We start from the raw sequence: 24904 nt of genomic DNA on the forward strand, positions 1-24904 counted from the left end.
AATAGGGATAGTGGGAGATGAGTGCTGGAGGAATATCACCTCAAGGAAGTGTATCAGCCTTCGTGAACTCTGCAGTTGTTCAGATTCCTGTGTCCATTTGCCTCAAGGGAATCCACAAGCCTCAATCTGAGTATGCTAATTCATGGTACTGTGCTGGTCCATGTGTCTCTGTAATTTAAGTGTGTCAGCGACACATACACTGTGTGTATTTGTTACTTACGTGCTCCGGCTCAGAGCAGAAAGGCTGAGAAACAAAGGGATTTTATGTTTTGAAATGAGAGTATAGCTCAGATGAGGAATCAGTGAGCAAGGAAGGCTGCTCATGCAGGGAAGTGAGCGTGCCTGACCGAGGAAGAGTGAGATGTGTGCTGGTGCCTGACAGCTGGGGGGCTGCAGTGCTTTTAACACAGGGGTTGTGTATGACAGAGTACCTCAGATGGAGCAGGGACGGGCAGTGCAGCTTTAATGCAGGGCTTACATGAGCAAAATGGCAATGCTCAATGAGAATGTAAATGAAATGAATTGTGTGTGCAAATGTGTAATGAACTGTGTACTCAGATCTGTCTTGGATTATCATGGGAGCATGCAAATGTGCATTTAAGGAAGTGAGTGTGTGTATGCGTATGAAAATCATATGTATTTACTACAGCATCTAAGTGCATGATTGCAAATTCAGCCCAGAGCATCTGGGAAACTAAGTCTGTACAGACTTAGGTTTGTGCATTAGATAGTAATAATCAGCACACCCAGCCTTACTGAATACACCAGTAAGGGCCTTTCCGGGTGTTAGGCTGCAAGCAGCTGCCTCAGACATGTGTACAACATGTACTACAGCACGTGTGGGTGTGCAGATGAGGCGTGTTAGCCCGGGTAGTCAAAGCTGGTGGCTTCTGTGCGAGCAGTCACTGCAGCTTTGTGACTTTGGGTATGCTGGAGGTGAGCGGACATAGTCTGCTCTCAGTCAAGTTGTTGCAAATCTGCAACAATTCCCTTACCTCAGAAGAGGCACTGGGGATTTATACCATTGTAATGAGGGACAAAGTGTAGGTCCAATATCTCTTACTAGCACTATTAGGCTTGACTGTTAGCCAGATAGAAATGCAGCTGCCTCCAGGACCCAGTACGCTTGCTTTGTTTATGTTGGCAGAGTGGCAAGCAGCACTATCACAGAGTGGGCCAGATCCTCTAGTTAGTGTAAATCTGTAAGTCTCTGGCATTCAGTGGTTATACTGATTTACACATCCTGAAAGTTATCAGAAGGGTTATCCTGATTTATGCTGTTGTGGTGTCCACAACATTGCCTTTAGTGCAGAGCCTTCGGGGAGAGCTGCTGCCGCAGGAAAGCAGGGCACCGGCAGCTATGCTCTTCCCTCTGCCAGGGCAGAAGATGTTCTTAGCATCATTGGCATGACTTAGGTCCCTCCTCTCATCTTCCTAAGCCCATTTATTGGGGAGCTACTTCTTGGCAGGATCCCCCTTGGTGAGCACGTAAAAAAGGGTGGCTTTTGTTAGCTCCAAAGGACAGAAGCGACGCAAAAAATTACATCGCATGCAGCCCTAACTATGCTTGTTTAGAGAAACTGCTTGCATTTATGAAGTCTTTGGTGCGGAAAGCAGGGTTGCAAATGACTGCATCAGAGCGACAGTAAAGGCCATTAATTTCCTGTTATGTTTTCCTGTGTTGGGGGCTTTATTAATTTAATTTTACACTGTCGAACAACAGCGAGCGCTGACACCGCCACACTCGGAGGGTTTTTTTTTTTTCTCAAGCAGTGCTTTGCCTGACATGCAAATCAACGCTGCTATCAGGACTGCTAGAGACAAGTGAAGGGAGCACAGAGCTGGGCTGTCCCCATCTAGCCCCATCTCCCAGTTCTGAGAGGTCCCTGAGATTCCAGTGGAGCACACTGGCACCGGAGAGGCCACCAGCACTAGGGCTCAGCAGATCTGGATCAGGCCATGGACACCTGTAATGCACCGTGTCAAAAATACGAATACCTCTTTAGCCTGCTGGGTTCCATTGGCTTGGTCCTCCACTAACACGCCTCTTAATACCTCCTTGCCTTCTGTTTCCCTTCCTTTCATTCCACCTTATTTTCCCCTCATACACACTTTTACCGTAACCTCGCAAGTCAAAGAAGGCTGTGCCTGCCCCTGAGCCAGATGCTAGTGAATCATGTTATTGGAAGCCCTTCTGAGTCAGCACTAAACCAGTGCTCAAGCAGAGTGTTTTTAGAGCTGCCATTTTTGACGTGCCATAAAACAAAAGCTCCAATCACTCAGAGTCATTAAAATTCCCATGGCATTTTTTGCAAGAGTGCAGACATTAACCTGGCTGTCCTGAACAAAATCCAGCCTGAGTGATTACCCACAGCATATCTTAATTCTCCTGTGGTTTCATTTGGACATGGCACAGCAAAATTTCACTGTTGATGCTCTGTATTGTTCAACATCTGCCATGGTCCACCCGAGAGTCAGCCACATTTCAGTAGTAAATGACATCTTCAGAATGGGAAGGTTAATAAACGATGTATTAAACAGGATGGGTAATTGCAAAATGCCATGCAATGAAAGAGCTACAGGCTTGCGATATGCTGCAATCTGCTTGGACTGTCACCACGCAAACTCTTTTTTTGAATGCTCATTCCTATAATAACTGTAAAGCATTAGTAGAGTAATTTGGAATCTTTCTGCATGAACTCATGTAAAGGCCCTTACTGATATATGAAGGATCCTATACTGATATGACCTCTATAAGATGTCTGTTGGAGATAGGTTCCAAACTGTAACAGGTAGTCCCCAAACAAGAGGGGGCCCAGTCATGGGTAGCAATCAGTTTCACAAACAAGAGAGGGCTGTGCAGGCAAGAGCCATAAGTACCTTTGAGGATTAGCTAGTGGGGTATTTTTTAAATTCGCTGGGATTTAGTAAAGCTGACCCAAATTCTAGGATAGTTCTGATCTGCTTGCAAGGTCAACTTTTCTGTTCAAGGCCTACCTCTTCCCACACTAGATGCCAAAAGTCAAAGCAAAAAATCCAGCTCCTTTGGGAAACCAAGCATGGAGTGTATCTGTCCTTTATAACGGCCTTTTCTAAAGCATCTAAGAGAGGACTAGAAGGCACTCAAGACTTGATGGACATTTCATACACAATAACCACCTCATTAAGGTTTAATCAGGTGCCTACAAACCTGTTCCGATGCAGATCCCCTAGCTTAAAAGCAGAATAACACTTCTAAGCTCCCAAAAAAGGCAGAGCTAGTGAGAGAGAGAAATCCTGACCTACCCCACATCCAAATGGAAACAGTGATACCCATGACCTAGCTCCTGTTCTGGCACTGTGCTCCTGTGTGTTTTCCTGTAGCTGTTGACCTGTGTGGGAAGAGGACTTTGTACCTTGGACCTGATAGGATGTAAGCAGTAGGATGCTTGGATGGATGAAGGAAAAGCAAAGGAGAAATGTGGAACTAGGAATTATTTTTAGGCCCCTTGATAAAACTCTGACATTTTAAAGGGCCTTAAAATGGGCATGAATTGCATTTGACACCTATTCAAAATGTCCTTTATTTTATCTGATTGATGCATGGAAAAATCACCTTCAAAGAATTATGGATGGAGACAGACAGAAGACAGACAGACATGTCTGCTATGTCTTGATAGATAGGTATCTGTACCTGCTTCTTTCAGGCCACCTACTGTTAACAGAGTTGTCCTCCATATGCAAGGTCTTAGAGCTTAGCCTAGCATCTGCAGGCCAACACAAAATGCTGTTCGTTTCAGGTCTTACTTGGCAGCCACAAAGGTAGCTGGAGGAAATCCAATATTCCCTGAAAGGGTCTTAAAATATTCACAAACTGCATTTTTCTTTAATGCAAGTTCTTGTGGCAAAATTAAGCACACTGTTTTTTTTCTCTCTCTCCCCTCCACTCTAGTCACCTCCCTGCCCCTCATCTATCCTGCCAGGATTCTCATGGGCTAATCACTTGGTGAGATCTTGTTGCTTCCCCCTGGGATCCAGTGAAACAAGCCTGGAGGATCTGATGCTATCACTTAGGGAAGCAAAGAGCTCCTGCTTTCCTTCCAAAGAGCAGCAGCCCCCATTTTGGGAGGAGGAGGGGTTTCTCTCTGGCCCTGACTGAGAACAAGGTGCTTAGTGTTTTCCTTGAGCACAAGACGACACCCCTCTGTAAGAATTATTTCCATCTATGAACGGCAAGCGATGCTTAACATTACATTGACGTAGACTTGGGAGCGCAGACATACCCACATTAGGAGCTAATTGGTGCACTGGGGATTGACTGTTGGGCCCCCTTGGCTGCTGGGATGCGATCGGAAAGAGAGAAAGAAAGAAAGGCAGAGAGCAGGAGCCATCCTCCGCCGACGCCTCTCTAAAGGTTGGGATTCCTGAGGCTGCTGCTGTCTAGTGCTGTCAAGGTCAGCAGGTTCGGGTTCACTGAACGGTCAGGATGGTTTGAATTACTGGCACTGCCTGCCGATTCCTCCGCTGATCATGATCCGTCTTCCAGCGCCGGCTGCGGGATGCTGCTCCCCGGCCATGTGCTGCGCTCGGTGTGGGGCACAGGGAATGTCAGAGAGGCAGATGCTCTTGTTCAGAGGGTAAGTTTTTAGGAAGATTTAAGGAGCCAAGGCAATGCTGAAGAAAGGCACATACTCCATGCGCTAAGCATGTGGAGACCAGGCTTCCAGAAACAGCAGTTCTGATCCATTTTTCTTTTACCTGGAGAACTGCCACCTGCAAGCTTCTGCCTTTCATGAAAGTCAGGAGAATGGCTTGAACGGGGCCTATCAAACCCTTGTGGGGTGAAAAAAACCTGTTGGTGAAGATTTCTGTCCAATTCTATATAGGTAGAATGCTTAGTGAGCAAAGACTAACGTGTGAGTCTTTATGTAAACCACACTGCTAGGACATTTTCTCCCCAAACGCACGTAGCTGTGTGACCAGGCTAAAGGGCAGGGGTAGCCAGGCGTGTACCTACAACGCTGTCTGCAGAGAGCACCAGAAGGTGCTCAGAAAGCTGCCTGCTAGCATGCACCCCAGCAGGCAGGCTTGGAGACACTGAAAGGGACCTCACCAGAGCAGGTGGGGAGAAGCCCTGTCTGCAGGGGTGTGAGTATGCACAGGCAGGCTGCTAGTGTCACAGATGTGTGCCTGGGGTGGCATCAGCATGTGGCTGAGTGCCCACATGTGTGTGTGTACTGTACACATGTGCTGTCCAAGCATCCATAGCAGCAGTGATAGCAGAAGTAAGCATGTGAGAAAGAGCATGGCGGGAGAGAGCAACAAAAGGGAATCAGAAGAGGACTGGGCGCTGTGTGGAAGTCATGTCCAGTGTTTGTCTTTGACAAGAACGTCTCCACAGGCATCACTGACTGGCTTTCAGTGGAGTTGCACTACAGAGAAAACTGGCCCTCTCAGTCCATGAGCTAGAGTGCCTATTTTTGCTTCTTATTCTGAGGTTTGTTGTGAACCTCTGAGAGTCAGTTAGCTCCTGGGTGCAGTCAGCTACATCTGCCTATAGCTATGTATACGTAGCTTTCGTACTCACACCTCTGCATCTGCCTACCACGCACATTTCCACACCTGGAGGAAACTCAGGGTAGTGCTGAGAATGGAGCTGCAAGGGGCTGCCCATACCTGGTGCCCATACATGAGGCCTCTGCGCAGCACTCTCAGTGCTCACCAAGACATGGAAGAGACCAGGGTTAACGTCATGCAACCTCCTCTGTAAAAGGGAAGGCCCCGTCTCCTCTAAGCTCAGTGCAGGTATTCTAAGCAGGCCCTCTGTGTGGCCTGGTCCCTATGCATTAGGAAGTACGTTGTGCCTACCATCACCTCTGCTCTTGACTCCTCTCCCAGTTCCCTCTTGCACTGCAGAGCAATGGGCTCTGGCAAGAAGGGTCAGGGACAGTGCCCAGTATCGTGCTGGTTTACATTAATGAGATACACACAGTGTAATCCAGCAATGGAGTCAGCTCTACAAAAGGAGGTAATAGCAGGCTGCCATGAACAGAGCAGCTCAGGTAATTGGTTTATCTATCTAGAAGCAGTAGTAGCAATCTCTGCACAGACAGAGTAGCAGTAAAGTCTCTTCCTTAAGGCTATTTCCTTTGTCTTTTCAATTGCTTGCACATCCATGTGAGATAGAGAGAGAGAGGGGAAGAGAGAGAGAGCTAGAGAGAGAGAGGGAGAAATGTTAATTTGTGAATTAATGGCTTTTCTCAGCGGAATTGTAAATTCAAATGTCACCTCACAGGGTGACACTATGCTGGGCTGCTGAAGAAGCAATGATAAGATTCCCCCCCCATCCCCATGCCGACATATACCCATGCCCCTCCCCTCCCTGAAAGATAGCTACGGAGTGGAACATGCTACTTTTAATTTGCAATAACACCACAGCAGAGGGATGCAAGAATGACTGCTTTCCAACCCTCCCTTCCACAACAAGCCGGGCCACATCTTTCCCTTTCCACCTCTACCTCCTTCCACCCCTCTTCAACCCCTCCCATTTTAAACTGAGTCCAAGACAACACATTATCTGAACTCCCCCCACCCCAAACTAATCAAAGGATGAGCTAAGGGAGGGCTCTTTAGAACGGATGCCTCTGCAACCCTCTCCTCTCCTGCAATAATCAGGTGAATTAATGACCCTGAAGTTAAAGTGAGCGCTGATACTCAGGCGTTGTGCAGCGTAGGGGAGAAAGCCTTCATTGTTTTCGAGCAGGAGGCGGGCAGCAGCAAGGGAGATTCATGGATGGAGATTGAATATGCAATTTTCTTTCACCTTGCCAAGAGCTGCCCCTGGGCTGTGCCTGGCCTAAATTTTTTTTTCCTCTTGCCATCTCTGCCTTATCCGTCCCTCCCACCTCCCTTCCATTCTTTCCAGAAAATTACCTTCAAAATTGATTTCCACTTTTACAAACAAATATAATGGGAACATGAGGGGGAAAAAAAAAATCTTGGGCTGTGATGAATTAGGGCTGTCAGGTGCTTCCAAGTCTCCTTTGTTTTTGTTTTACTGCCCGTTAGGTTCTTTGTTTTTCCAGCAACTGGGAATAGTGCCCCTGCCCACAGAGTCCCTATGGTCCATGGCTACCGTCACGGGATATGTCCATCACCTGATGTCATCACTGTGTTATCCCTGCTCTCCATCACTGTGATGCAAACAGCCACTGCTAACAGACTGCCCCAGCCCTTCACACCAGGATGCAACTGATCTCCTCATGGAGACGCTGCATGTCCCCCACTGCCAGTGACCTGGCTCCTACAGCCGCGGTACAGGTCCACTGACTTGCCTCCGATCTTCTTCACCCTGCTCCTCCTGTTCTCCTTTGCCTTATTCAGCTGATTCTTGATGGAGGTTTCCCAGCCCTCCCTGTTCTGATAGATCAGCCTGGGTCATCAGCATGTCACCTTGATCCCTGTTGTGCCTCAGTGCCATGTCACCTTGATTCCAAAGCAGTATTGCCCTTATGTCTCATTGCCATGTCACTTGACCCCAAAACAGTGTCATCCCTATCTCCCGCTGTCATGGCACCCTGATCCACTGTTATACCAGTCGCCAACAGCCCTCTAAAATACCATTTGCCTGCACATTTCCAGCTACTTCTGATCCCTTTTTCAGTTTATTCTGTCATCCACTGTGCATTAACCTGGGATCCTCATAGATCCAGGCACCATGCTCCCTCTGACTCCCGTGTAACAGTCACGTCCCTGAATGCGGGCAGAACCAGTGTACAACTCATCTAGAGTGAGCAAGAAGATCCAGAGACAGGCACCAGCAAAGCTAGGGAGCAGCCTCTGCACAGGTGGACACGCGGAGCAGGCAGAGACGCTGGGAGGAGTTGTAGCTGCCTGACTCCTGCTGACACATTAGCTGCAACAACCCCACCCAGGAATGAGTCAAAAAGTGGAAGGGGAAGATCTAAATAACTAAATAACAGACTAAATACCCATAAATAAACAGTCAGACAAGCACACGTTCATGGCACTCACACAAATAAAGAAAAGCTCTATGCATAAGTAAGACTCACAAAACGTAGCCAATAACATTTAAAGACACAAGAATGCAAACTGGGACACAAGGAGGTACTAATGCAGGTGCATGTCAATTAAATGTAATTTCTGAATAAACAAATAACTTACAAAAATGTACATACACTAACTAAACGAAAACCTGGAACTCAAAGTAGTTTCCTTAAATTCACATATACAAAATTAAATCATGTAAACAAATACAAACTATTTACATAAATAAACAACCTTCACACAGGCAAGAACGACCGATATATATATACAACATACACACAAATATATAACCCCAATGCAAATACACATCTGTACAAACTATATACAGAAGTGCACAGCACTAACAGGCTACATATTCATATCCAGCAACCACAAAGATACAGTGATACTCCAAGTATGTAACAACACATACACACAGAATATACATACAAATAGACAACATTCACGTATATGCTCAAAATGTGAATACAAATACCTGGCATTCATAGAAATACATAGTGCTAATACTGAGCCATACATGCCCAGACATCCATATGATCCACAGTATGCATTCTCCTACTAGGCAATATTATACACAGCTTAACATACACAGTTTCCAGGTCTCCATAGGCATGCACAAAAATACGGGTCCAACCTGCCACTCACCCCAGTACATAAGCACAGATAAGTGGAAACCAGTGATCCTAACACAGAAATACAAAAAACAAACAGGCGTGCATTTCTAGAGACACAAATACACAAGCAGAGACGCACACAAATACAGCTGAAGCCAGACCAGCTTGTCTTCAGATAGTACCAAACCCTGCCAAACTAAGCAGCACTATAAGCTTTAGAAGCAGAGCATTCTGTCCAAACTGCTTTCTGTGATGTAAGCTGTTAACTCTCCCTTACCTGAAGTCCTCCTGAGCAATGCGTACCCCCAAACCCTCAGGGTGTGTGCAGACACACACATACACTGTCTCTCTTGCTTACAGACTGACCCTTCAGATTCGTGGTGCAACAGCCCACATTTCTGACAGTGCTGTGCTGCTTATTCACTGTCCTCTCCTTTATCCAGTTTCCCCCTCCTCTCTTTTTCCACACATACTCTCCCTTTTCTGACCATCCTCCTGCAGTTTATTTAGAGAGGTGCAGGATGAGTAGTAGCAGGCGCCTTCCTTATGTCCTCCTAAGAGTCTCACCAGCCAAAGACCCTCAGGAGGGAGCAGTGGGTGGCTGCTGAGAACAAACTCCCTCTTCAGTTTACATTTTCATCTAGAATGGGAGTGTTGCCTACGTTTGTGGGTATAGACACAATGAGCCCGGACATCCCCTGTGACCACTGCTGTTTGCAGTGATACACCATCGCTGCAAGCTGATAGCCACTGGAAACTCGGCCACGCTGCATGAAACAAGGCAGTCCCAGGGAAAGTAGGAGGAAGACACTGCGAGAGTGCGAAACACTACAGAAACTGCTCACTCCACGTGCACAGCCATAAACTGCTGGGTGCACACCCCACAACTGTGTGTGATGGTTGGAACGTGGGGTTAGCACCTGAGGCAATGTAACTGCATGCGTCCCCAGTGTCATTAAGACTATTGCTGACCTGCAATAAAGCAATCGTATAGAATAACGCAAACACATCAGCTGTGGTGACAAGAAATCACAGCATGAAACGATGCAGCCACACCACAGACAGTAGCGCTGTTGTGTCACCTGCAGGGATCCAAACACACTCTGTTGTCTTCAACAACACAACAGTTTTGGGAGAACAGAAATACACCTAATATGCCCAGAGATGAACATACATCAGGTGCCATGATACAGTCAAGTGGAATGACTCATACTCTTTGCAAACGTGTGCAGGCAGCATAGGAAAATGAATGTATTTCCCTACAGGACAGTTAAGGGCTAGACCTCTTTGCACTAGTACAACTACAGCAATGGTAAAGCATCATCATACTGCAGATGACAGCGTAAGCACGCAGTATGTCCTGAAACAACCCCAGTATGCTGTGGAACAATATGGTCATACTTTGTGAAAACACACAATTCTCAACGCAGCGCTGCAGTAGCCATATTGACTTCACTCACACGGCCAGGTAACAGTCTGTTGTCAGTCAACACATTACATCAGGTGCAGTAACAACTATATGAATTGCAATGACAGTACAGTACAACCTGCACCAGCGTACCAACAATTACCACATGGAAACAACCTTACTGCATGCAATGATGCAGACGTACCACCAGAAATAATTCACAGCCGCCTCTGTGAAGAGGGTAACGGCCTTGAGTGTAACGGGGCAGCATAGCAAGCAGTGACAGTTAATCTTATCATTAGTGTTACAGACCCACAACCTATAGCGATAGAGTCACAACAACATGATAACCACAGCCACACTGCCTGCAAACACGTATTGATGCCACTGACAATGACACAGAATCACCTGAAATGTCACAACTATGTCTCCCAAATTACGTTATCATTGCCGCTCTGAACGACACAAATGGGATCATACTTGCAGTGGCACACTCAGCTGCTGTATATCTGCTCAAAAAGTCAGACCTTCTTAAATACATTACACATCTCTCCTCTCTGCTCCACTTTCCACTTAAACAATTGAGTTCAAAATTTTCTTCAAGACAGTCTATGTCCTGGGGCAGTATCTAAAAAAACAACTTTCAGGACTTGGGACTGTTGCAGATCTCCCTGCCTCACGCGCCACCTGAAGGAGGCATTTCTGCTTTCCCAGTAGGAAAATGAGATCATGACCAGGTAGGAAAATCCCCAAGCTGAACACTGTCAAAACCCTGCCCTGCAGAGTCCTCCCATTTGGATTGAGGGAAGAGGAGAACACCTGTAACAAAAGCAATGCTTCTCAGTAGAGGGTGTCACGGTAATAACAGTCAGAAAATTATGCATGCAGCACCAGAGAAGTGCAGTGACGCTGCCCATCCTGCAGCTACAGGACTAACGGTGCAAGTGCTCCTACTGCTAGTAGGCAGCACCCTGTTCTGCATAGCTCAACCCCATTTTGAAGAGTACGGTGAACCACCTGTACTGATACAGCTAACGCTCTTTGGAAAACACCACCAGACCTGCCGAAATGTTGGTGACCCTCTACTGTCCCCCTGCACTGACGCAGCCCTGCATCGCTTACTTCAATGTAAATCACTCTAATCATCAAAATGACAGGTGAAGAAAGGAAAGGAGGAACCTCTGCCTTCTCAGGTTTGCTCCCCCATCTCCTCTGGGGATTCCTTTACTGCAAACAGCCTGAGTATTATTGCCATTTACAGTAGCAATCACTCCGTCCCCTCCTCTCCCACAAACCTACTGCTGATATTAGCACTGATCATACTAACAAGCCTGTGGGTTTTATTACTACTGATACTAATAATACTGGACACATTACGTCTGCTCCCGCCAATAACAGGCTGCAGATATGATCCCTGCTAATGCCAATAATACTGGGGGATATTATCTCTGCCACTGTCGGCACTGCAGATGATATTGCTAGTAATGCTGTCAAATACTACAGATATTGTCAGGGACCGAGATTAATAATGCTGAGAATGTTACAGCACCAGCCTCACTGGAAGACGAATCCCAAATGAGAATTTGGGTCTATAAAGGAAGTCTGTTTGTGGCCTGCTGTGGAGAGAAAGAGCTATCTCTAGTATGAGTGGTTTTGTAAAGATCCCAAAAGTTTCACCCAGCTGGAGATGCTGTGGTACGCAGGGAACAGTTTGAAATACGGTTTTCATATTATCTAATCTATCTATCCATCCATCTATCTATCCATCCTTCCCTTTCTCCCCATCTCTCCCTTTTTCTCCTTATACAGTGCTCAAGACTACAGTATGAGTGATACTAATTTTTTGTTAGTGCCTCTGGGTCACCCCAATTCTCATCCTTTTAGCTATCAATCAGGGGTTATGGAACAACAGAAATCTCTGCATATTATTTTTCCCCTTTATCCTTGTAGACTTCTTATTGCTGCTCCTTAGTCTGACAATGAGCCCGCTGAGCTTGGCCTGCCATCACACCATAGTACAACATTAGGATTGTGAAGAGCCAGGAATTCCTGTTTCCAGCTGCACCTTGATACTGGAAGACCCTCGGTGGTCTTAGGAAAGTCATTACATGCTGCAGGGCCACTTCTGCCTCTGGAAGATGGTGGGTGTAAGTGATGGGGAAGGTCAGAGGGAACTCACAGCAACATTAGCTGTGCCCATAGACTGCAAGCAATGGCACACACTGTGCTACACAAGTGGTGGTGAACTTTTTTAGCCAAATTATTTAAAAAATCATAGGAGACCAACTCTCTGCTTTGTCTAATCTGTCACGGAAGTCAGAGGGTTTACAATCATTGGTCAAAAACTGAAACAAAAAGAATAAATGGTGTTAATAGGGCAAATCCTGACCATCCTTCCTAGGCGCTCACCTGAGGAAGACACACTGAGTTTTGAGGAACGACTTGCGATCTGACAGTTCTTTGTTGTGACTAGCAGACACTCAGAGCTACCTCCCTGCTAGCTCTCTCTCAATGCCACAGTCTTCCCAGGCCACCCTTGCAGTTGCAGCCAGCAGATTTGGTAGGTTGGGATTTCCCCTCTTCCCTCTAACTCCCTGTGAGGGGGACACCTGGCTGTCAGCGTCCATTGCTGAGCCCACCTCATGCATCCGTTTGGCTCCTTCTGTCCAACTCGGGAGTTCTGCTACATCATCTTGACACATAATTATCTCTCCTCTTCTTAATCATCTGTGCTACTGTCTAATGTAGGCACCAGCTGCAGCAAGGAGGACCTGGGGGAGGGGGTGTGCTCAGATAGAGGCTCCTCTTTCTCCCACCCTGTTCCCCACAGCCATCACAGAGGTTGCTAGCAAGGTTTTCAGAACTGGGGATTCAGGAGCAGCTTGGTACTTCCCCCCTCTCTGCTGAACTGCATTCCTCACAGAGGAATCCTTGCAGCAGAGCTGGTCCAACAGAGCGGAAAGAAAGAGAGAGCAGTGCTGCTCCTTCTGCCTCCTTTAGGGAACAGCCACCCCCAAAATGCTGGGAAAGTAGATGTGCATTGGGAGCTCCTAAGGGCTTTTCAACGTGTGAATAAACCCTGCAGTTAAGAAACTGCAACAAAACAGTGCTCAGCAGCTCTGGGAAATACCGAGAAGGTGTATGCATCCAGCATGAACATGAAAGAAATACCTGCACTGGATTTCTTGTCAGGCTTTCCTAATCCCCATCTCAGCTAGGAACAATCAGAGCCCTCAGAGCTACACGGGAGATTGCCCAGGAGTGAGTGCAGGTCACTGGCTGTGCAAAACCTCCCCTTGGACCCTTCTAGCCTTAGGACCCAGCCCTGCAAAGTGATGATGTCCTTCAGCATTTCTTAAGGCCAGTGTGAGCCCAGATAACGCGACTCTTGGCTAGTGGTGTTCAGCAGCTGGCAGGGGGTCCCATGCAAGACTTCTCTGGGACAGGAGCGTGACATCGCCCTGCAGCAGGTATCTGGGATGGCAGGATGAAGGCTGTTCTCTAAGGCAGTTGCAGCTGTGTCATGTAACTGCCACCTAAAACTCTGAGGGCTAAAGACAAGCAACGTCTCCAGGATTGTCTGGTACCTTTTTGATTCCTAGTGGGATATGTGGGCTCTTGCCCAACAGCGTGGAGTTGCAGAGTGTTGCTTGCCCTTCATAAATCAAATCTGGGATGAACTAAGGACAGACACAGAGTTGTTCTTACTGTCAATATGTCACTGTGGAGTGTCACAGTCTTAGATGGCTGCTTGGTTGTTTCTGTGTTTAATTGTACTGCTCCAAAAAACCTCAGGTTCTAAGGCTGGAAGTGACTGTGTGGCTGCATGTAAAGTGGGATGATCTTTCCAGGTATTTGGAAAGAATAGCCACTAAAGCCAGATTGAACTGCTTCATTTCAAAATGACGTATGGAGGCACCATGTTGAGAGCTGGTGATCACCATGCTGGACTGTATGAGAACAGGGGTTCACAAAAACCCCAAATAACTGCCAAGAGATTTGCACAACCACTAGAGAAACTTGTCACTCAGTTTGAAATGTCACTATTTCCTGTATATGTAATGATGGGAAATGCTGGAGGGGTTTGCAATGATTGCAGCCTCTTATTCCTAACATTTTTTGACTTTGAGGCATTGACTCAACCCTTCCATTGCTACACTTTCCTCTTAGCTGGGCCCTACTGCCATCTAGCTGGGAAATGGATCTTCCTCTGGGGCCTGATCCAATTTCCAATGACATCAGCAAAAATCTTCCCATTTGCTTTAATAAGAGCTGCACTGGGTCCTTGCCTCTAGTTTTACTTTGTATTAGGGAGAAAGGGGTCATGATGATTGCCTTTTTTTCTTGGGATTATTGTGTTTATTTGGATCAAAAGCTTACAGATGTGAACCTCACCAGAACCAATGCTAAGAAAATTACTAGCAAAACCCCAAAATGCAGCATCTCTCACAGGAGAGCTTTGTCTTCTCACCACGTATCACAGAGAACCTTCATGTTCTCTTGCACGGCACAGCCTTGGGGTTACAGCACATGCAGCACACTGAGCCACCTGCTAAGAGGTCCCCACACGCAACAGGCAACAGTGGAAAACAACATACCGAAGGCAGGGCTGAACCGAACAAACTGGTCAGGCACTACTCTTAGAAAATTTCACCTCCTGGCCCTCAATTTTTGAATGCATCAAATTAAAAGAGCAAGATTTAAGGAAAAAAGTTTACAAAGCCACCATGAGAGCACCAAGACCTTACCCACCCCTCCTGACTCAGTCTATCTAGACCGGAGGCTCCAGCTTTTGGCTCATTTCAGGATTCACTTCGCCCTGAGTCCTTCCCAGCAGGTAGGAAGGAAAAGGAGATAGCTTAATCCTAATTCCTTAGAGCCCTAGCGAAAGGCTTAGATAACAACCTTAGGGCCACAGTACTCAGAAGACCTCCTGTTCCACTTTCAGACTGTTGCAAGCATGGCAGTTCTGCTGTGGTAGATGCTACCCATTGAAAACTGGGCCCTTATGATCACCAGCTAATGTAGCTCATGGCACATCACAGGGCAGGAACTTGTTTGCAAGGGGAATGAAATGTAACTCCCACATTGCTGGTGCTTCTCCGAGATGGCATTTTGTTTGAAAACGAGTGAGTCGGGGAAAGCACGTTTACCCGCAGTTCAAAGTCCGGGCACCTGCTGGCACCTGGGGAGTTCAGTTCCAGCCGTTTCCAGCAGTGAATGAACTTGGGATCAGCTCCAGCAATGGAGACGGCTCTCTGCCTGCAGAGCAGATGTCTGGAGATGCAGCCTGTCATGAAAGGGCCTCGGAAGAAGAGCATTCCAAGCCAGCAGGGCAGTGGCGGGGAACTGGTCTCTGTTGCTAAAACTGATCTAGCCCCTGGAGCAGCTGCAAACCTTGGCCTGAAATTGGAGCCTGTACATGGGGACAAAGAATATAAAAGGGAGGATAAGCTTCTCCCCTCCCCCTACCTTCATCACGTTTCCTCTTCTCGCCATTCGACCGAGGAATCCCCAGGATCCCGTTAATGGAGTAAGAGCCCACTGGATCATTGGAGGCACTGGAGACGGGAGGGGATGCTGTGCTGGGCACTGGACAAAAGGAAAAGGGAAAAAGGGCCATGAGGAGAGCAGCACAGCACTCGGGGATCCCCCAGCTGAAAGCTACACATGCCACCAGTCTCATAGGAAAGCCTGGGCACTAAGCAGACTCCCAGTCCCTCACGCTGAAGGACTCATACTCGCTCTACTGCTAATGTTGCCGCATCCCAGCTTTGCCAGTCCGTTCCTATACCATAGCTCCACTGCCTTTCAGTACAGGGCCATTAACAACAAGCAAGTGTATTCCATCAAGAAGCTAAACCTTGTTGTTATATCCCAGTTCCGAGCAGGCTTCCCAATGCGTGCCATGGTAACTGAGTGCAATGCTGCATAGGCCACATTCTCTAGTGACTTCCTAGTGTATCTGTATTTTGCCAGATCATTCCCTCTCAGCGTTTTTACACCAAGAGTGCACGTGTTCTGTCTTAGCCAGACCAGCCTCTTATGTGTCCACCCAAAACACTCATTGAAAAATTACCTTCTTAGCATAGGTTAGAAGCACTTCAGCGTTGGGACAATAAATTCAGTTCCCTACTAGAACAAATAGTGAGTTGGTGATACATACTCCAACCCAGATTAATAAAAATCTAGTGTCTTCCTTTCGCACTGACCAATGTCAACTGGCAGACTCCTCCTGCCACTCAGGGCTGTCCAAGATTGCTCATGAGTTTCCAATATATCAGAAATGACAAGTCATGCAGATTATAAATGATCACTTCATGATAATCAGGGCTTTAGAGTATAGAAGAAGTAGAGCTGTGCATCCAGTAGGCATGCCCATTATGTCCCAGCGTGCCCCAGTAATGGGAAGAATATCCCAGTTCTCTTACAGGCCACTACCCATCTTTCAGCTCATAAAGCACTGACCTGAAGCAATCAATACCTCCAATACAAGCCTTCCAGAATGGAGCAGAACCTGTCAACACTATCCGATGTAGACCCAGACTTCCCAGTACATCCCAGAGCAATGAGAGACTCCAGTAGCAGCACTCACAATCACTATTCCAGCTCAGCCAATGCATTCCCTAGACATTGCACTGCTTTTCCAAGAAGGAATAGTATCTGCCAACTCCATCTGTTGTGGGAATCTTCCCAGTCCAGTGAGCAAGTCCAGATTAAAAGGGCATCCAGAAATGCTCTTCCATACTGGCCCATTAATTTCATTGTGGTCCTGAACACAATTCATGTACAGGATTATATCTGCCAGCTCTATCCCATGTAGACCAGCACTTCCAGTAAATCCTTGTATAGCAGCTGATTCTCAGTAACCAACAGTATCTAAGACAGTGTCTTAGGCCACGAATAAGCCACTGTATTTCACCATATCACAGAATACTGCATGTTTTTTCCTGCTCTGAATTGTTACTGGATAAAGCTATGCAAGCAACAGCAGACATATGCACCATACAGCCTACAGAGTGAAAAGTACCTCATCACACATCTAGCACAGTACCTTTAAACACACAGACTAGGAGACATTTGGTCCCTTTATTACAGCCTCCATCTTCTGCTCACCTCGATAAACCCATCTCCCCCAGCAGAAAATGCATTTTCTCAGTGAAATACACCCATGGGATACCTGACTGCAGAGCTAGAACAATGAAGAACTCAGTTGTGAGGCATCAGGAATATCTTACCCGTGTCTGTGTATTACTAGCTCTAAGAAATGGACCAGTTCCAGCAAAGGGAGAGAAGAGAAATTGGGAGAGAGAGGGGAAAAGAGAGTCAGAGTAAGAAGGAGACAAAAGGTGAAGACTGGTGCTTAGGCAGGATAGCGGTAAATACTTCTCTCTAGGGATGCGAAGGAGAGAGCATGAACGTGAAACGGATGTTAAGGCAGAATCGCTTTGGGCAAACCCCTACCTTGGACCGATTTCTCTGCCATGATTCCCTTCTCTGCAATGCAATGAGGGAAACAAAGAACAGAAACCTCTGATTTCCATTGAGGTTTCTTTCTCCCCCACCCCCTCCTCCCTTTTGCTCTGCTTAGCATCTGCTTGTCAGACTTTGTTCCCTCAACTAAGCTTCATCCTCATTTCCACTTGTCCTGTCACCACCCCTCATGCCAGTCCTCTTACCGATAGTATGTCCTGGTGCAGTCACACCTGTCCCGCTCCCGTCTGGTGTTGGGTGAAAAGGTTGCTGAACTTTGGTTCTGATGATCCTGGAAAAGAGCAACACATGTTCAGAACTAAACTGCAACTTCTCTGTGCCTTTGCATACCCGCGATCCCAGCTGGCAGAACCTGAAGGCCCGATTTGAGCCCTGGGTGCAGCAGAGTGGCTTCATTTGTCTTCTTGTGGTCCTGATTCTACTGCTGTAATGGTCCAGTTCCCAAAGAATTGTCCTTGCTCTGGTTTGTCGTCTTCTCCCCAAACTTGTGTATTCACTGCCTAACTATGGTGGCTCAGTGAACGAGCTAGGATCTCCCGTGTGTTAGCAACTGCATTATCATTTATGATCTGATCTGTCAGCATGATCACAAGGCAGTCTTTGCAGCTAACAGAGCCACTGCTGGATTTACAAATGGTGTGGATTTAATTTTGTTGTGTACCTAAAAAATACCCTTTCTGGCATAGAACTGAATGCTTTGAACTGGTGTAAGGCTTGCCCAAAGCCCTTGCCCTTCGTAAATGAGAAGGTGGGAGCAGAAGGCATCTGTAGGAGGTGGTGATGGGATATAGATCACCAGGAAAAAGAAGCTCCAGCAAAGAGGGCAAAAATTGGTGTTTATCAGGTGGTGAATGAGCACAGCATGGGAACTCAAAAAGGTGTCTCAGTCAATGCCACAAAGCTCATAATGCAGCTCAGAATGAAAATAAACTGAACTGTAATTGTCAGTGCTCCGTTTCTTGTTACATGAAATCTTTCACCTCTAGGTCACTGGTTTAAATCCAGCTGAGGTCAGTGGTGAAAGAAAATCACTAGCACCTAGTACTTGACTGGCAGGATCCCTGCCTACTGGCAGATGCTGGGTATCTGTGACTCAGGAACAACTGTCTCACCAAGGAACTCGGCAAATAAGCCATGACCTGCGGAGGCCATGGAGACCAAATTCCTTTCTGAGATTAAAACGAGCCTCTCCAGTTAGGGTGAAGACTGCAGATGCTCTTCAGCCTGAGTTTCTGGAACTCTCAGCCCTGCATTATATTAGTTTTAACTTCTCCCCAAAAATCTCTCCAGAAAGTGAAAGCAAATAACACATTCTTGCTGCCTACCCGAGAGCTGCCCTTAAAGATTCGTTCTACAGAATAAGTTGCCAAAACTTCAAAGAGCAAATGTGTGTCTAGTGGGTGGTATGGCATGGATAGCAATAGGCAGAGACATTGAGAGGTCATTTTTGAAAAAGCCCAACTCCTGAGAGTGAAACCTTCTTAGGAAAAGAAAGGTATTTCAGAGCGTATCACCTCAGCACGTTAGGAAACTCCGATATGCACATGATGAGGCCTGGGCAGTAGCTGGAGCGGCAGAGAGGCTGCCTGGGACAGAGCTGGAGACAGGGAATGTCAAGGTTCTAGCTGGGGATGGATATCCAGATCCTCACCCCATATAGGTCAGTGGTACCAGGGGCCCTAATCTATAGCTGCTGAGGACCTATACAGAAGGTGTCTGAGGGCCTCAGGGCCAGATTCTGAGGTCATGCTGATTTGCACTAGCTGAGGAGCTGATCTGAGAAGTCTGTGCTAGGGCAAATAATATAACTTTTTTCTTCTTTTCTGTTTTTTTCTTTTCTTTTCTCTTCTCTCACATTCCCCCTAAAACCCCCTGAAGTGCCACTCCGGTTGTGTGAGTTTATTGATTTCCCCCAGCCCAGAGAAACAGAAAGAGGGGATGGGGTGCAGGCAAAGGGATGGAAATAGAAAGCTATAAATTATTTGTGACAGGAAAGCAATAGTGCCAGAGTGCTGAGCACAAGTCCCGTGTCACTATTAGATTCCTTTTAGCCTGATGACACTGTAAAAGAGGTTAAGTGTCTGATGGAATCGTACACCTTGGGGGCAGGGGCAGTCCAGGAGCAGAACAAGCCACAGAGAGCGGGTATATCAATTCTCCAGGCCAATAATATTCCCCTCATTGATCGCAACACAAAGTTCAAAAATCTCATTATAGCCAGGCAGACCTGGAACTTTTTAAAAATCAATAGAGTGATATAATGTATGTATACTTTGTATAAATGTATCTATCCATCCATCCGTCTATCCAAAATCTGCCTGAGGGTGTCTAAGTTAACCTACACATTATACTGTGTTATGTTCTATCGTAGTGTAGCATAGTGAATGGATTAGAAGATTTCCCCTGCAGCCTTAGATGACATATTATAAAATGTCCTGTTAGCACTGAGGTGACATCAGACGGTTCCATTCATACTGAGATGTGACATCAGATTCGCCATTCGTACTGGGAGCTGGCATCAGACGGCTCAGCTTCTACTGAGGGGAACCATAAGATGAGCCTAATTATACTGAGATGGCCGATCAGGCTGTGCTGAATCATGCTGCATGAAAATTGCAAAGTTTCGAAAAGCTATTTAGAGTAAGAACAGCCTGTGAAACAATGGCGATATAAAATGCCTATCCATAACGCTTCAAAAACCCAGGCAGGGGACGAAGAGGAAGGTTCAATCTCCTTCCCCGTTCAGTTGTGTTCTCTCGGCTGAGAACGCCAGTTAGTGCCAGTTGTGACTGTGATTACTGAGATGTGTCCATTAGGAACTGGAAGGAGACTCACCAGCTCATTCCACCAAGTAGCCGTCAGCCGGTAATGATTTTTGGTCACTACCAACCAGGGCCAGATTTCAGCTAGTGACCCAGAAGTGAAAGGCTCTGTTCAAAAACGTTCCCCTCCTAAGAATGAAACTGGTTTTATGTCAAGAAAAAGTGTCTGGAAACAGTGAGCAAAGGGGAGCCATTCTGGTTGTGCAGCCTTCAGTGGCTTGGATCAAATAATTCTTGGCATCAAATGCACAGTGAATCTAATGAGGTCTCAGGTAGAAGGTACTTCCTATGGCTAAAAGAAGAGGCAAGTCATGAAGAGGCTCTCCCCAGCAGTGCCCCTTTGCCCTACAGTCACGACCGAACTCCAGTGTTGTAAGGAAAGAAATGAAATTTCAGGACCCTAACGCGCAGTACAGAATACGGCAGTGCATCTCTCGGGTCGATTCATTTAGGGACAGTGATATACAGCAGGATAGCTAGGCATCACTGCTGCTGCTTTAAGAGGCTTCGAGCGAGTCTGTCCTACACAAGACCACCTAATGAAACAGCAGATGAAAGATGAACAGAGCTGACCTGGTCCTGTAGCAACAGATGCAGCATAATAATGCTGTCTTTAAACTTTGGGATTGCTGAAAGCTTCTCACCCTTACCGGAGACTGAAATAAGCACTAAGCCAGCTCTGCTGCCTCAAACCTAGGATTTCTGGATTACTGCTGTGTAAGAGGGAGCAAAACCTTGATCACCTCTTGCTGCCTTTGATGGCTTGTTCTTGCTTCTAGACACTGGAGAAAGACAAGCCTTTTTACAGAACACTTCCTCAGCCCTTCCCAAAAGCAGAAGGGACACAAATCCTGGCACACCAGTCAGCAGTGCTGATTTCTTGAAGTAAATGCCAATATCTTCAAACATCTTTCTTTTCTCCAAAAGAAATTGTCACTTTGGACTAAATTCATCCCTGCTCTGATTCCATCACAGTCAGTGGCTCTAATAACAGCATTTGTCTTTAATTAGGGGCATAAACTGGTACTTACTGTAAATTCCCATTTTTCATTTTCCAGTGGAAGGTTTTTGCACAAGTTGTCTACTTTGAGTTTCGGAGAACATACACAGATTTAATATATAACCTTCTGAAGTTTCAGCAACAGGACATTTATAGATCTTTGATTGCAGTAAAGCAACTGAACTTCATTTCACAATCTGAATTTAATATGCGATATTATCTTAAGTAATGGTATATAATGTCATTACAGTACGTAGTATCATACTGTGAATTATACATCCATTCCTGGAATTCATGAGTTACCATAGTTGGCTTGTAGCAACTCTTTCTAGAGTTAATACTGCACACAGCTCCAGCTGAAACCCACGGCCTGTTTCCAAATGCCTTCGACTTTCTTAAACGTTCAGCATTAGATCATGAATTCCCAATGTTTGGACTTCTATTTCATTATTTTCAGCAGTTTTAATGCAGTTCCTTTTGCTGATTCTGAAGATAGATGGACAGACAAAAATCATCTCTCCTAGTATGACAATTGTAACAAGCGCTAATCAAATTTGGTCAAGAATGTAGAACGAAATATTCAAAGTTAAAATCAGCTGAGCCATAGTCCTTTCTGAGAAGCAGAACTTTCTTTCACTCCTTGTAAATAAGCAAGTAAAAAATCACTTCTAAACCTGTCCAGAAATTATTTGCTAAAAGAATGACAGATCATAGGAAACGTCCCTCGCTTCTCTGACATTTCTAACCAAACTCTCTCATAGCCTGACATACTCTGTGGTTTCTCCTCTCTTACTGTTGCTGGCAGAGTCTTTAGACAGTATCTCAAATAAAAAATCGTACTAGGGCTGATCGGAGGGAGATGAGGTAGGTCTGAATCATCTGGAGTCCCAGTCTAGCAATTCTTTTAATCCTGGAAGAACAGAGTGAAGTTGCACTAAGGGAAAGAGTGGTGTGTCCTGCTGCCCCAAGGAGACCCTGATAGATTTCAGAAAGCACTGGTATCCTCACTTTGATCATATTCCTTTGTCATGGATTATTTTTCAGAGTGGAAGGATACACTCAGCAGAGTACCAAACTCCTTGTAATTGTTATGGAGTATTCATATTTTAAATGCTCCATATTAGAAGCGCATTACAAGACCCCAGGGTGTGCATTACTGGGCAATTAAAGCGGTTCTTGGAAGGCTAACATTGCGAAGCTTCAGCCTTTTCTCTGCAGCGTGTCCAAGGGAGGCTGCGATGGCCAAGGAACACACACCCTGCTGTGCCGCACTGCTTAATTAGCGCAGGGCTGTACTGCTGAGCCACGGGCTGTGCCGGCGGTAGAGACAAGGCAGCCTGCAGGGGACTTGGTGCAGGGGTAAGTGAGAGAGTGATGCCTTCTCTGCATCAGATTGCTTCCTACAAAAGGGCTCGTGACCATCCCAGTGATGCTGGCGTCAAAGCATGCCTGAGGAAAAGAGGGACATGGGATGAGAAGAGGCAGCTCTGGGCTCCTTGGTGACAGTGGCCATGGAGCCAACAGTATCCCACCGCAGATTGGTGCTGCGCAGGCATAAAAAGCTCTGAACATGGCTTTGGTTCAAATAGGAGAGAGTCTTCGTTTCTGTGCATGGGTCGAGACACAGCTGAATTCACAGTTGAGCAAAAGAAAGGGGGGAAATAAAGTCTTGTTTGCACAAAGTTCAAAATGGAAAGCGAGCTTCATAGCATGGTGAGGAAAAACAACCAAGGGATTTGGGGGGTGAAGGAAGGGAAACAGAAAGTCTGATAGTTAGAGCCTAATCCGACTTAGGGAAAGGGCTTCAGTTCCTTGCTCTGTCATGGACCTCTCATCAAGACTTTGGACAAATGGCATTTCTCTCTGTGCTCTGTTTCCTGCCTGAAGTGTGAAGATAGGAGCATTGCCGTGCCACCTGGGGCACCGTGAGGACAGCTGGAAGGAGGAGTGAAGGGCTCAGACTCTCTAATAACAGGGGCCAAGTAAGTGCTTCAGCGAGCTGTAGCACAGTATTGGCTTCGTTCCCCTGCTTGAAGCAGAAGTGACATGTACCCTGCTGACAGTGGCTGTACGTGAAAGGAAGGGAGGTGTAGGCAAAGGCAACAGGAGCTGTATTTCAGCTGCACTGGCTTTGGTGGTCGCATTTGAATTTGCAGCAGCAGATGTAGTTGGGAAGATCAGAACTGCAGTTGCCCCCCAAAAGCCACAACGTAATTTCCATTAGGATGGGGGGGGCAGTAGCTTCTACTGCTCTCAAAATCTACTTGCAACCCTCCGAACAACAGCTGACATTGGCAGGAGCAGCAGACTCAGCTTCCTTGCTAGCTGGCCTGAGGCTCTGGCGCTCCCTGCCAAGACAGCAGAATGCCTTCAAACTCTGCCATATTCAGGGGCCACGAGCAATATTCACACATTCAAACTCTCTCCTGTCACGAAAATTACATTTCCTTCTCCCTACCTTTTGGAAAGGGAGAGAGAAGAAGGGTGATCATGTACTACATTAGTATATAAGCACAGGTATGACAGATTAATTAGATTGATTAGATAGATAGATTGATAGTCCTAAAAGGTGCCTGAAGAGGGGTTATCTATTTTCCTGAAGCTTCCAAATAGATGAGAGGTCAAAATAGAGATGCCTTACACAATCCCAGCCCTCCCTGAAAAGATTTGACTCCTTATCTGCTGTTAATCTGTGTAGGTCCATCAACTTCACTGGAGCTACACTGACATCGTGCCTGAAGACATGGGGAAAAAAGTGCCACTTTGTTCCAGGTTAGCCTGCTCGCTCCAAACACAAGAGAAAGCCCAATCCTGCCCTTTTCTCTCACTGCATTTCTTGGCTGCACTCTGAGGAGAGGCAGAATTCACAGCAGCGGTTTTACTGTCTGAAGGGCTTAGAGAGGAGCTAGGATTTTTTTGTTGTTTTAAACCAGTGACCCATGATGACACCATATGGTTTTATTTCATTTAATTTGAGCAGAGCATTAACGTTCAGCTTCTAGCAGATCTCTGCCCATTCCAGTTCTGCTGTGCTGCACGGTACAAGTCCAGACATAAGGAAGAGGGGTGGAAGGAAAGAAAGGTGAAGATGCCTGCCTTCTGGGAGGGGGGAGATCTGCCAGGCAGGGGGTTGGCCTGCCAACTCATCCTGCTGAGCAAGGAGCTGAGCTGCCAACACACAACTTCATGCCACTGGTACCGATGGGGCTGACAGCGGTCGGCCCCGTGTGTATAGGTTGCCTAGCCTCACCTCCCAGAATTAATTGCTGCGTTAGGCTTTAAGAAACGTTTTCCCATTTATCCAAGCGGATTTGTGTTAGGGTGCAAAACCCACCTGGGAAACAGAAGGTGTGCTTGAATAGTTGCTGTGCTGTGCAAAGCTGTGGCTGCAGAGCCATCAGGACCCGGGCTGGCTGGCTTAAAGCTGGCTAAAGTATATCTACATGAGCTGCAGTCAAGCAGTGACTGCAGCATAGAAATGTCCTCAGGCAGGTGTTTCTACTTTTATTACACTCAGTTC

The 24904-nt window shown here is 46.5% G+C and overlaps 1 protein-coding gene across 9 annotated transcripts in view; it reads right to left on the minus strand.

The window, feature by feature from the left end:
- Positions 1-24904, minus strand: part of PAX2 (paired box 2) — a 98290-nt gene that overhangs the window by 32796 nt on the left and 40590 nt on the right. For all 9 annotated transcript variants that reach the window (XM_076338622.1, XM_076338624.1, XM_076338621.1 and 6 more), the window contains exons 4-5: positions 17748-17833; positions 15541-15660 (exon numbers count right to left, since the gene is read on the minus strand). In XM_076338622.1, coding sequence (XP_076194737.1) covers positions 15541-15660; positions 17748-17833 — 206 coding nt within the window. The remainder of the gene's footprint in view (positions 1-15540; positions 15661-17747; positions 17834-24904) is intronic.

Source organism: Aptenodytes patagonicus, chromosome 5 (genome assembly GCF_965638725.1).
Source record: "Aptenodytes patagonicus chromosome 5, bAptPat1.pri.cur, whole genome shotgun sequence".
Classification (NCBI taxonomy): domain Eukaryota; kingdom Metazoa; phylum Chordata; class Aves; order Sphenisciformes; family Spheniscidae; genus Aptenodytes; species Aptenodytes patagonicus.